At 35.1% G+C, this 13,754-nt stretch overlaps 1 protein-coding gene across 1 annotated transcript; it reads left to right on the plus strand.

Annotated features, from left to right (window-relative positions):
• On the plus strand, nt 1-852 carry LOC132171996 (AT-hook motif nuclear-localized protein 20-like). The gene has a single exon (XM_059583414.2). The coding sequence runs from the start codon at nt 1-3 to the stop codon at nt 850-852; it is 852 nt and encodes a 283-aa protein (XP_059439397.1).
• Nucleotides 853-13,754: the final 12,902 nt, after the last annotated feature.

Raw genomic sequence — 13,754 nt, forward strand, 5'->3', positions numbered from 1 at the left:
ATGGCGAACCGGTGGTGGACCGGGCAGGTGGGGCTACCGGGGATGGAAACATCGGCGAGCTCATCACCAATGAAGAAACCAGATCTGGGGATATCTATGAATGATAACAGTGGGACCGGGAATAGCGGAGGTGGGAACGAGGATGAAGAGGAGAGAGAGAACAGCGACGAGCCGAGAGAAGGCGCGATCGAAGTTGCCACGCGGCGGCCAAGAGGCCGTCCGCCGGGGTCCAAAAACAAGCCGAAACCGCCGATATTTGTCACCCGAGACAGCCCTAACGCGCTGCGGAGCCACGTCATGGAAATAACCAACGGCGCTGATGTGGCCGACAGTGTGGCACAGTTCGCCAGACGCCGCCAGAGAGGGGTCTGCGTGCTCAGCGGCAGCGGAACAGTCACCAACGTTTCGCTCCGCCAGCCGTCCGCGCCTGCCGCGGTCATGGCTCTCCACGGCCGCTTCGAGATTCTCTCTCTCACAGGCTCCTTTCTGCCCGGACCGGCGCCACCTGGGTCGACCGGACTGACCATCTATCTGGCCGGCGGACAAGGACAGGTTGTCGGCGGCAGCGTCGTCGGCCCTCTCCTGGCTTCTGGGTCGGTCATGGTGATGGCCGCCACGTTTTCCAATGCCACGTACGAAAGATTGCCCTTGGAGGATGAAGAGGACGGCGGTGGCCCTGCCGTGCAGGGAGCAGTGGCGGGTGGAAGCTCTCCACCAGAGATTGGCGGCAGCGGAATGGGCGAGGCTTCCTCGATGCCTGTCTATAATAATTTGCCTCCCAATTTGGTTCCCAACGGCGGGCAGTTGAACCACGACTCTTACCCTTGGCCTCATGGCCGGCCACAGTATTAGAATATCTCGTCATGATTGTGTGTGTGTTGTTCTCAGAGAGAAAACTGAGAATTTCATGGATTAATTACATAATATTTTGCATATTTCTATATATGTTTTCACTTCTTCTTCTTCTTCTTCTTCTTCTTCTTATACTACTACTTTTTGCCCTTCTACTATAGATATAGCTAGCTTGTATAATTATTCATAAAAGTTAAAAAAAAAAAAGAAAAAAAAAAAAGTGATCTTCGAAGTGATCTTTGACGTTCAATATATTTTAAGTTTTGGGCTGATGTGTTTTATTCCATATATAATCAGTGGAGGAATATGTTAAATAATGGAGTGTGGCCTGCTAGTTTAATTTATTGTTAATTTCTACAGGGAAAAGATTTAGGGAAAGAATATATATGTAGGGTTTCTAGCTACTTTCTATGTAATATTGGATTAGCAAAATTAATGATTTTATTTATTCTTTTAATAATTATATATTTAGTTTCCTAACTTAATTAAAATGTAAGGCATGGTGTTCATGAGTTCCTTTTTCTTTCTTCATCTTCTAGTCTTCTCGTGTTCTTTCTCCACTGACTGCAATACAAGAAGTTGAGCTTCTTCCTCAAGATATCCGAGATTGAAGAAAGCAAACAGGTACCTTATTACTTAAACATATGTGATCATAATTAAGGTTCATTCTGAGTTACTAATGTTGATGGTCGTTATATATATATATATATATATTCTATTAATTAATAAGACAATATATGGTTTTCTTCAACCTTATTTTTGGTAATTATATCCTTACAGATTTGGAGGCTAGGGTCTTATATTTCAGAGTTTCATCTTGTCTTTTCTCCATGGATTAAACTCAAGAAATTGACAATTCTTTCCTATATATGTAATTCAAAGAGGGAGATTCCTAGCTACCATTATCGATCTATATATGCATTAATTGCAAAAGTAGCCAGCTACTTACTTAGGGTTTGCTTGTTCCAATATATTGGTGCAATATAATTAATTTGATCTTTATCTCCCAAAAGAAGTTAGAACACAATTGTGTTATATATAGACCCTATTTTTCAATTTTGTCATCAACTATTTATTATTATGGTTGTTTTCATACCAAAAGAATTAATTAATTAAAGAGGTCGATCCCCCCATAAGACTAACTGGCTAGGTCATTAGTATATATGGGATAAGTATATATTGAATAAAAATTAGACAGAGCTATATACCTAGGCAGCTTTCCATTTTTGTCTAACGTGAATATATATATGGTTCCAATTTTTCGATCCAAGCTTTAATGCATGTTTATAAGATATATATCGATCTGTACTCCGGCCGGTTGGGACAGGAATAGGTCCAGGAGTAGAATAACCATTTCTATGGTTGGCTTTGTCTTTTATATATTCTCCGAATAATCATTCTTGTCTTAATTCTGAGGAATTGCTACTTTTCATGGGGAATAAAATAGCCCTAATTTTTTTTTTATTCTACAAAATCTTCTATTTTATTTTCTGGGCAAAAAAAGAAAAGAAAAATTCTCCTCGTGGAAGGGGAACCGCCCTCAGTGCCAATTAGGGGTGGAGCAACCATACTCGGTGGAAATCAAGGGTGGCCACAATTAACCCTAATCAAGGGTGGTTGTGACCACCCTTCCGAAGGGCTTTGAGGGTGATGTGACTTCTGCTTTTGTTGGGGAGGCGCGTGGTCGGCCACCAATTTGGATTTTTTTTTTTTTTTTGGCCTAAAATAATAATGACTTTTTGGAAATAATTTTTAAAGTTATTTAATTTAAGAAATTTGGGCAAAATATGATTTAATTTCAGTTAAAAAAAAAAAAATGGTCATTGTTGTGTTGCATGTCACCAAACGAAAGAATAGAAATGATCATTCCATTCCAGTTTCTTGTATTCCTAGTAAAGTAATGCTATACACCATCCTTTTATCCCTCAAAGCTGATGTGGCTTTTAAAATCATCCATAAATTTTGATCAAATGATAATTTTAGAGAAATGCTAGGAGTCAATAAGTTTTTCATATTTGACTTATATTCTTATACAAATTCAATATATCAACAATTAGATTTGTGGGGTCCATTATTGACTTATGTGAGGTTAATATAAGTTGACAAATCTAATTATTGATTTGTAAAATGAGATGAGCCAAATATGAGAAAAATATTGACCCCTAACATTTTTCATAGTTTTAAAAATTACATAAGCTTCGAGAGATAAAATGATGAGTGTGTGTGTAGCATTACTCATTCCTATTCTTAAGGAATCACCATTCTCTTGCACATTTCTTGTTATGTCTATTGCAAATCTATTATTAAATCTATATATAGGACATGCACGCCTCATTTATGGAGCTAGATAGATAAGAAATGTGTAAGAAAAGAAAATAAAAGCAAACATTTTTCTATGCACATAAAAGAGAGAGAAAGAAAGGAAAATGACTATTTATCATGATGAAGGTCAATCTTTGAGAAAGCATAACAAAGTGTGATAAATCAATGCACTCACACAATTTTTCTCGGATATCATTCTTGAAGTTTGAGTTCTCAGGAAAAATGGTGGTGGATAATATTAAATATGAGGCTGAAAAAGTATTTTGGGGAAACTCCAACCTCAAAATTGTTTCCTCAGTGTTTGTCTTGAGACTTTTATAAGAGTAGTGACCCGACAAGAACTTGGGTCTTCGCTTGCATGAAGCAAACATCTTTTCGACTCCCTTTTGATTCTGGCTCCATTGTGTCTGAAGGAGGGGAAAACAAAAGAGAAATAATGTGCATGGTCATATCGGTTGAGAAAAAGGCTTCTACCAAAACTCTCACGTTTTTTTTTTCTTCATATTTTTCAACCTTCTAAATTCTAAAATAGTAGCATAATTCATTCTAATTACCATGGAAAGACAGTATAGTTGTCCTTGAAATTGATCAAGGTACACAAGAAAATCTACTATAATTGAATTAATCAGGTGAATTTTCTTGCATGCAATATTGTTCAGCACTCTAGGTTACTAATATCTAAATTTCAAGAGGAATCCTACACTTATTTGGAATTACTCATATTTCTTTACACAATTTTTTCACACTCATAGGTGGCTTTTAAAACCACAATTGGATCAAAATCCAATAAAGATCCATCTCATATCCAATGGTGGTTTTAATAGCCACTTGTAAGGGTGCAAAAATTGTATAAAAAAGTGAGAGTAAGTGTAGCATTTTTCAAATTTCAAACGCTAATGATTTAGTACTAGACGTTTTATTCACTCATTGTATTCTTTTAGTATAGATTATATTAACTCAACGTGAGAACCATCTTGCACTTCTCAATGGTAATTGATATACCATTATTCACCGAGGTCGGGCTTGGGCCGAAGAGCTCTTAATGGAACTAGACACTCCAGCCCAAGGCGTGAGGAAATAACTTAAGTCAGATAGCCCAGCCTACTGACCATGTCACGTTCCAACCACGAAGCATAGGATCAATTCCCCAACCTCCACAGTGTTAACCTCCTGGATTTTCAGAAAGATATTTTGTAATACTCCGGTCCTATATTGAGAATATGAGAAAAAACTCATATAAAGTTGATGGCTTATAAAGATAGTCTTGGGTGCTAAGTTCTACATTGCCTAGTTACTAGGCGAAACCGCAGATGTGACTAGCACTTTTCTCCGGGTCATTACAAGTAGTACCAAAGCCACCTAGTAATGCCAGGTCATGTTGGATTAGAGCTCTGCATGACGTGGTCCTGACGAGGACGTCGGGAAGATTGAGAATTTGTAACATCTTGGTCTCATATTGGGAAGATGAGAAAAGGTCAACATAGAGTGGGTGGTTTATAAAAATAGTTATTGGTGCTAAGTCCCACATTGCCTAGGTATTGGGTGAAACTAGGCTTCATAATGAATTCTATAAAAACTCCAAATTGACTAATCATTTTAGGGTGATAGCATAGATGTGGCTAGCGTTTTTCCCTAGGTCGTTACATATTTGGTGACACCATATTGGGACAAGAATGGAGGTGTCAAGCCTTACCCTCTATCATAGCAACAAGTGACATTTAATACCACATGAATCATGCATGCCTTCATAAGACAACCAAGAACGGCTACACCATACCAAGGCCGGAATAGAGGCGTCAAGTCTTACCCCAAGCCATAGTACTAGGTGGTATTTAATGCCATCTCAATCATACACACCTCTTGAAGACATAATTAGGATGTGCCCTTCCATGATCAGTCCACATGCTACCCAATCATAGAATGACACATGGCAGAGCCCATGCAAAAGGTGGGCTCCCCTCGAAGGTACACATTCATTCACACTACTCTCTCTTACCATATTTCACTATTAGACAATTAATCAAGAAAACAATGACCAACTTAGGCATTGAGCTATTCCCATTGACCACCATGTAAGCCTTTGAGTTGACCTTTACTTTGTTTTTCAGACTACCATCATTTCGGCTCAATTGTGTTATTTTCAGCATCATCAATTGGTATCTTTTGTGGGAAGTGAGATTAGGCAATCTCTATTCTTATTAAGATTGCATGTTGATTACTAGGTCGAGGAGTGTTAGAATGGATAAGGTTGGCTCTTTGGTTCAATTGAACCCCCAAGACCAAAACATCTCTACACTGGAGCTCTAGCTGCGCATATGGCTCAGAATATGGACCAAATGATGCAACAAAATCAAGTCATGATGTAGTGTAACGTTCCCAAATCTGGCATTGACCAATCTGGTAGGGTTACTGGCAATTACCCCAATATAACTAACTGGTAGCCAACTAGGGAACCACATTTTTAATCAAAATCAGAGTTAATGCATTAGAATGTGAAATAAATATGAGAAATCTAATAACCACAAAGGAAGCATACATTATCCTCGAAACATAGATATAGAGCAACTAATAAAAATAATAACCTGATCAAAAATGGCGTCAACATGAAGATTTCTATCTTAAACAAATCCGTAGTGGCACTCTCACCACTCTCTTCTTCCTAGAAAGAGATTTCCTACAAGATGTAATAACTGCACAAATCTAAAGACTTAGTAAATAAACCTCACAGTTGGGTACGATATGAGCCAGTTATTATTAAGCAAAAATAAACATGCAACTTGACAAAGGTTTGAAAGATGTGTTGTCTCTGCTAATACACTATAAAAATATCGTTTTGTTGAAAGAAATGAGCGTACTTCCAGTGGCAATCACCTAAGAGTTTTAATGCAAAAAACTAATGTTTTATTAAGTCATTACTATCATGTATGGTCTACCTGAAATATTACCCTTTCTCAGCAGGGTTAGCGCTGTCCCAAGTGACCTGTAATACAATGTCGGTACCCCAACCATTGTATGCTACCGTCCATAACACTAATAGCCCAACTGAGTCTGACCTTGGGTGGCCCATGCTACTAATGATGTACGTCTTGTAGTGACCCGTTAATTAAGGTTATGCTGGTCACGAAATAATCATTGAATTCAAGGCCCACATATCACATCCACACACATTTGACCATAGAATCAAGTTTATATAGTAAACCTATGGCTATTATATCGCACGTACCTGTGTACTATGTCATATGATGCATCTTATCAACCAATTATTAAGATAATTACCAAGTTATGCAAAATAGGCATGCTCATATCATACGCGTGCTAAGTCAACTGACATATCGCACATTTTTAAGGAAAGCGGTTGTAAGTGTTTACTTACCTCGTGCGCTCGCTTGAGTACTCCGACATCATAAATATCAACTATAATGAAATACAACATATCATTATATGCAGTACTAGAGAACTCTCCGAGTGACACAAGAGGTTCTATCTAACAAAAAGAGCTATTAAAACCCTAAACTCGCATAATTGAGTTACTGGGCGTACGTCCTGCTCTCTGGGCGAACGCTCGAGCTCATGGGCGAGCGTTTGGCTAGAGAGTGAAAACTCTTGGCCAGAGGCCCAAATATGGTTTTATGCTTATTGGATGTGGTACATCTCATCCTAGACTCCTAACGGAAACATGTAACATAACAAAATATGCTAACATACAAACTTAAGAAATCAAATGCGAGTTTAAAGCCCTTTAAAAACATTCTTGCTCTTTTTAAGAAAATAGGTACATGAACTTGTCAAGGCATCTTTAAAACTTGTAATACATAAAAAAACAACAAGAACAACATGAAAGCTATAGAAATGGACAAGAAAATACATTGATGATGGATAAGAAAACTTGTAGAGGAAGTGTGTTTTGTTTTTTAGGTAAACTAATAGTATTCATTTAATAAATCAGGAATAAACACATTTCTCAACAAGAACAATATCACAAATGATTACATGAAAATATTCAATCCAAACTTGCTCTAAAGATATATGAATAATTACCTTTGCTAATTTATAAGTTGCTTCATTGGCTTCTCTTTTTGTATACACCGCTGACTATGACTAAAAACTATTTATAATGATTTTTTCGTCATCAACCAATTGTCCATTCCGATTCCACCAACTCCAATCCTTGCACTAATCATTAATTATTTCCAACACATCTTCCTTAATCTTGACATTTTGGAACCCTATGTTTATACTAAAGTCTATATAACCTTCTAAGCCGCCAACACCTCTGCTACCAGTGGGTTGGATATGTATGGCTATGTAGAACACATTGATGCTAACATTTTTCCTTCATGATCTCTAGCTATTGCTCCCACCCTCATTGTCTTATCGATTTTGTCAATTGTAGCTGCCCAATTGATCTTGATTGTAACAAACCAAAAAAAAAAAAAGTGTTAACTACATCTACGCTATTGCCCTAAAATGACTAGTTAATTTAAAGCTTACCTAGAATTTTTTGTAAATCCAGTTTTACCTAGTAACTAGGTAATGTGAGACTTAGCACTCATGAGCATCTATATCAATCATCCACTCTATGTGGGCTATTCCTCCTCTTCCCAATATGGGACCAAGGTGTTACATATGATGCAAGTTATAATCAAGTAAATCCATCTCTCCACAAAACCAATTTCCTCATCGTATCCTAAAAAAAAAAATCTCATTCCACTCTATATAATATATAGGCCTTACTCATATTCAGTTTAAGAGCCATATTTCCCTCACTCCCCTTCATCTAAGCATCCATTATGAAGCGCCTTGTAAGCCACTAGAATATTGTTTGAGATGAGCCTCTCAAGAATGAAGGTACTTTGTTTTTAAGAAATAATACATGTCAACACCATTTTAACCCTCTTAACTAACACTTTTGCAATTATCATATACAATTCGTTACACAAACTAATAGGTCTATACTCATAAACTTTAGGAGGAGATTTTACTTTTGGTAAGAGAGCAATATAAATAGAATTTATAGGAGCATTAAAAAAATAAATAAATAAATAAACAATGTTTAGGAAATTAAGGGCAGCCTTACATACCTGTACCCCCACCATTGTCCAAAAATTTTGATAGAAACAATAACAAGATAAAAGTTCAATCTCTATGAGTCAGTGGACCTATTAGAAATGAGAATATAGCTGATCATATATTTTTATTTGCAATAGTTTATGGTCTCAAACATGCTATGTCACCTTAAGTTGATCGAAAATTTCACATGGAAAAGATTTCTTTTACATTCTCATGATCATGAGTATATACTTTTTTTTTTTATTTTTTTTTTTGCAGAGATGCCTCTCTGGTCCTGCTGAAGACACTACTTTGCTACAATCATATGTTATGTTGTTTGTTAGGGATAAGAAAAAAATGGAAAAAATGTAAAAAAATGAGTCCTTAATTAGTATTTCAATGAGTTGCGGATAGCTCTCCGAGATAGAAAAAGTGATTGATCGAAAACTCTATGGGGTAAGAAAAAAAAAACACAAATAGGTCCTTGGACATGTCTTTCGTTTGAAAATTTGACGGAATCCATCAATGTGTCATGTCAACGCAAATAATATTGCAACACATCTCTTGTAATAAAAATATAAGGAATGATCGGATCACCCCCAAATTGGCTAAAGGGGGGAACGGTGGCCTTTTTCGCTCAAAATTGGGAGTCGTTTGGCCACCCTTTTTGGCCGGCTTAGGGGTGAGGCTGAACCACCCCCCTTATTTTTTCCCTTTTTTGTTTTAATTTTTTATATTTGTTTATTTTATATATATATATTGAAAAACTTCTTTATACCCTAAGCACCATATATATCCAAGAATCACAATGCAGTAAATTATATCAAACAAAAAATTAACATTGATTAAGGAATCAAACAAACAAGAATAACTAACCAACCCTTAATAAACACATCAAACAAGGTTTTTATTAACTGATTCCATCAAATTTTCAAACGGAAGATACGTCTGGTGACCTAATTGTGTTTTTTGCTTGCCCTAGCGAGTTTTCATAAACTTTTTGTACCTATGGAGCTATTTGCTCAATGAAACCATAGAGAATATTGATCAACTATTTTTCTCTAGAAAAAAAAAAAGTGCTTAATTATATATAAACACAACTTTATGGCCAAGATTAGCATATAATGCCTAGTAGCTAGAGAGGATGTTTTGTTGACACTCAAGGGATCCTAGACTGGAGCAACATGGAGGACCCAAATCACATGGCTTCACATGTCACTGCCATACAACCCTGATTTTATTACTTGCATATATACACCAATCAATATTATTCAAACGGTAAAAAGCAGGTGCTCCAGCTGACGGAGCCCACCTAGGGTTTAAAAATTCATGAAATATAACCCTTTAACAAGACAATGCCTCCTTTCGTTGCATTGTTTGTCTTTCTAGGTGGAGTTTTTAATTATCAACATTTGCAAGCCCTAGGCATCTTTCAAAGACTAACCACCCAATTAACCATTAATTTATTCTATGAAAGGGAATCCAAAACACACGAATTAAGGAAATGTGGACCACCCAATAAAAAGCTTTCTAAAATAAATTATTATTATTATTTCAATAAACATTGACAATGGAATCATGCATCAGCAATGAAAAATTGGGAGCATGTTGATCACTTTCCAACTCCTAAGATGCTCAAACTTTATATATATATATATTTGCTGCATGCATGACTTGCCGTGGAGTGCACGCCTCCGCCTGTATTATTAAAAGGTCATCGACTCCTATTTGGTTAAACCACCACTAGTCTTCATCATAGGTCACTCACAATGAACACCGTTATCCAATAACCCCAGCTTTTTGAAAGGGACATAAATTTAATTTGGACCGAAATTAATTTCCTCCGAATTAAGTTGAAGGAGTCTAATAATGTGTTACATTTTCTTTGAAATTCGTTTTTATAGTTGTGTTAATTAAAAAGTATGTATTTTTCATATGCTAATTAATTAGATACACATAGTAAATTTATAGGCCGAGTTTAAGGAAATTTTCTCCCAGTCTGTCAAGTTTGAACTTACTGTAAAAAGGTGTTTTTGTTAAGCCAATTAAGATGAGAAGAAAGAGTCAAAAGATCCTAATCCGTAGCACGCATGTACCTCTAGGATATTCGATGATCATTTCAATGATATGAGAAATATTTAACAATTTTCTTGTGTTTTTTTTTTTTTTTAATTATTAAGAACTCTTGACAAATTTGGTCGCATGCAGCATTCTTTCACAGGATCAATCTCTTCACAAATTTGGTCGCATGCATGAACCGAGCATTTGTATCAAAATCTGCTCAATATATGAGAGACAAGGTTTTTCAAGGGTCCCATTTAAAGCAATCACTTTGATTTCTTTACTTGACTCATGACCCATGACAATTGCAAGACTGGCTTCCAACTGCAAACAAACAAATTCATTAATTACATTAGCCAGAAATGGTGCAAAATCGAACCAGCAATCTATTACTGTTATTACTCATCAAGTTTTCAGCAGCAGAGAAGCTTAACATTCAGAAATTTTTTTTCCCCCCCCCCCATAATTTTAAGGGGTCAATGTCAACAAAGAAACCTCAGAGAAAGGGGATAGTTTGGAGAGTTTTTGTTAAAAAAATCACGTGCTGGCGATGTGTGTTACAATCCTTGTGTCTCACATGAGTTAAATTTAATCTTAATCATATGTATATAAGCTCTTGGGCACTATCTCCTTATAAGCCGGTTTTCAATGGTGAGTTCTACCCAATGTTTGTAACATTTGGTATCAGAGTTAGTCACCATGTCGAGTATAGGATCAGACCCAATTCATCGAGTATGCGATCGAATGAGTTGTGGCTTTGTGATTGAGCCACAGAGGGGGCGACTTATATGCTAGATTAAAATACTAATAAATGAGTGGAGCTCTCAAAAGAGAAAGGACTACCATTGGGTCAGTGTTAATAGAGTGGGCCGCCATGAACGTTGGTCATGGAAGCGTGGTGGTATGTTATGATTCTAAAGTCCTATATGGCTTAAGTCTAATCTTAACCATGTGTATATAAACTCTTGGAAATCCTTTCTTTGTAAGCCAGTTTTTAATGGTGAGTTTTACCCAAAGTTTGTATCACGATGTAATATAATTTCTGTCCAATTTGACGAAAAATGCCAACGGAGGGTGTATGTTAACCGTAATAAAGTGGTAGTTGAAGAACGTTGAGTGTTACTTTTTAAAGTTTGGAAATATAAATGCCAAAAGAAGTACGTAAGTTTAGAGCCCTCTCACAATATTTTACTTTGGTTTAATTTTCTCCTGCTTTAAGTATGAACAACTGTTAGAAAATAAGATTGTAGAAAACATTTCAAAAATGAAATATTTGTCTATATATATATCAACGTTTCTGCTTCAGTAAAACCTGATCACCTAATTAAACGTACCAAAAAGTATGTTAGGGCTCTGAGATTACAAAACCAGGCAACGTTTTAATTTATTGACAGGAGAAAAGTAGGCAAGACTTCTTCTATTGATGAAGCACACTTTCCCCATTACATATAATTTTTTATTTTTTATTTTTTATTTTTTATTTTTTATATATATGTAGAGAACAATTATAAAAGACATGTTTCTAGCTGTCCCCTTTCACTTCATTTCACCAGTATGGAATTTCCAAATTAAGCAGCATGGTACAACATGATCATGCAAGTACAATATAAACAATCCACTCATATATAGCGCCCAAAGTTCTTTTCACTCAATTTATAAATGTTGGATTTACGTGAAAGATGTAAATCTTTCAATTGAATGTACATAAAACTTTTAATTTAGACATATTTTATATCTCTCATAATTATTTGAAATACCCATTCTTTATTTTATTTTAAATAAATCTAACAAAAATGATTTTGAAAGATATGATATGAGCATTTTATATATTGCTGACCGTAGCTAGTCATAGATATGCTCCAATATTTAAAAACTAAAGATATATATAGAACTAATTAACCTGACTTTTCAAACTCACAAGTGGTAGTATTAATTTCAAGGTTTCAAGTTCTTATAAAGCCTAATTAGGTGAAGCTAATTATGATGTGAAATGCCATTTTTATTGTTTTAAAATTAAACTTTTAAGCATTGTTTAGGAGATAATGTCTTCATTTTCAAACTGGACTGACGTGAATTTCTGTAATCATCAGGTGGGTTTGGTTCAGATGAATTTAAAAATTAGAAATCCACCTCAGGAAGGTTCAATAATTTAGGGTTTTTTTTTTTTTTTTTTTTTTTTCAGCAAGCTTGTTTGACCCAATTAAGAACTATCATATATATATATATATATATATATATATATATAGGCGTGGGTGAAACATGACATCTGTTACGTACGCGGTTTTGATCATTCATTGACTTGGGCTATAATTGTTGATAATATAAATGGGAAAACTTCATTACTCACTGCTATAATCTTTTATTATTTTTGTAATTATATCTTTAAATTTTGAAAAGTGTTAAATTAGGGTTATTATCTTTTAGAAGTTTGCAATGTTAACCATTTGGTCAAAATTCAGCATTCAATCATACGGTTGATGAACGCAATTCCCAAAATACCCTTAAGATGTTCATAAAATTACAAAAATACCTTGAATTTGGACGGAGTATTTTGGGGATTTCACTTTTTCTGTTAGGATTTAAAGTTGAATTTGGACAAAATGGTTGACATTGACAAACTTTTGAAATATGGTAACTCTAAGTTAACACTTACTAAAGTTTAAAGGTAACTCTTAAGTATACTTAACACTTTTGACATTGGCAAACTTCTGCAATAACTTTGTTGTAGTTTTTTTCTCCAAGAATAATAAGAGCAGAAGTAAGCATATCGACACCCAATATATATCTCAGCGTACGTGAGAGAAAACGTAAAGAAATATGAAGTGTCTATTGAGCATATAAGTACTGAATTAATGGCTGTAAATCCCATGATTAAAAGTTTACTGGTAAAGTAGTAGTATAAAAGTAATGTGGATCATACGAGACTCATTAATTCACTATATATACTTATTCGTATCTATTGGTCTATGGACATCAAGTTACTATATTATAAAGTATTGTACACATGTTGTGTGCCAAGTTGGAAAAATGTAAAAAATTTCCTAATAAAGTGTGGCACATGTTCAACATGTATTTAGTGTAGTTTAATTAAACACTAGTTAATTAAGGGGTGCATTAATTTATTCACAATTAAAAAAAAAATTATTTATGAAATTAGGTTTTATTTTTTAATGGGAAGAATAAATAAGGTGATACTTTTAATTGAGGCCGGGTTCCAACCTAACCTAAAAATAAAGAGTTATATATATATTCCATTAATATGGGCAAAAGGCATAGATTAGCAGAATCTCTCTACAATTTCTTCAAGATTTATGTTACTGAGATTTTCTACTTGAAATCAATAGTAAGCTTGAACAATTACATAACTGAAGGTATGTCTAAATTATTTTTAACTGCGTATGATCTATTGATAATTTGTTTTTAAAAACTTGCATAAAAGTTATGTACGTTACAATTTATTTATTTAATTT

Source organism: Corylus avellana, chromosome 1 (assembly GCF_965113065.1).
Source record: "Corylus avellana chromosome 1, dhCorAvel1.hap1.2, whole genome shotgun sequence".
In the NCBI taxonomy this organism is placed as follows: Eukaryota; Viridiplantae; Streptophyta; class Magnoliopsida; order Fagales; family Betulaceae; genus Corylus; species Corylus avellana.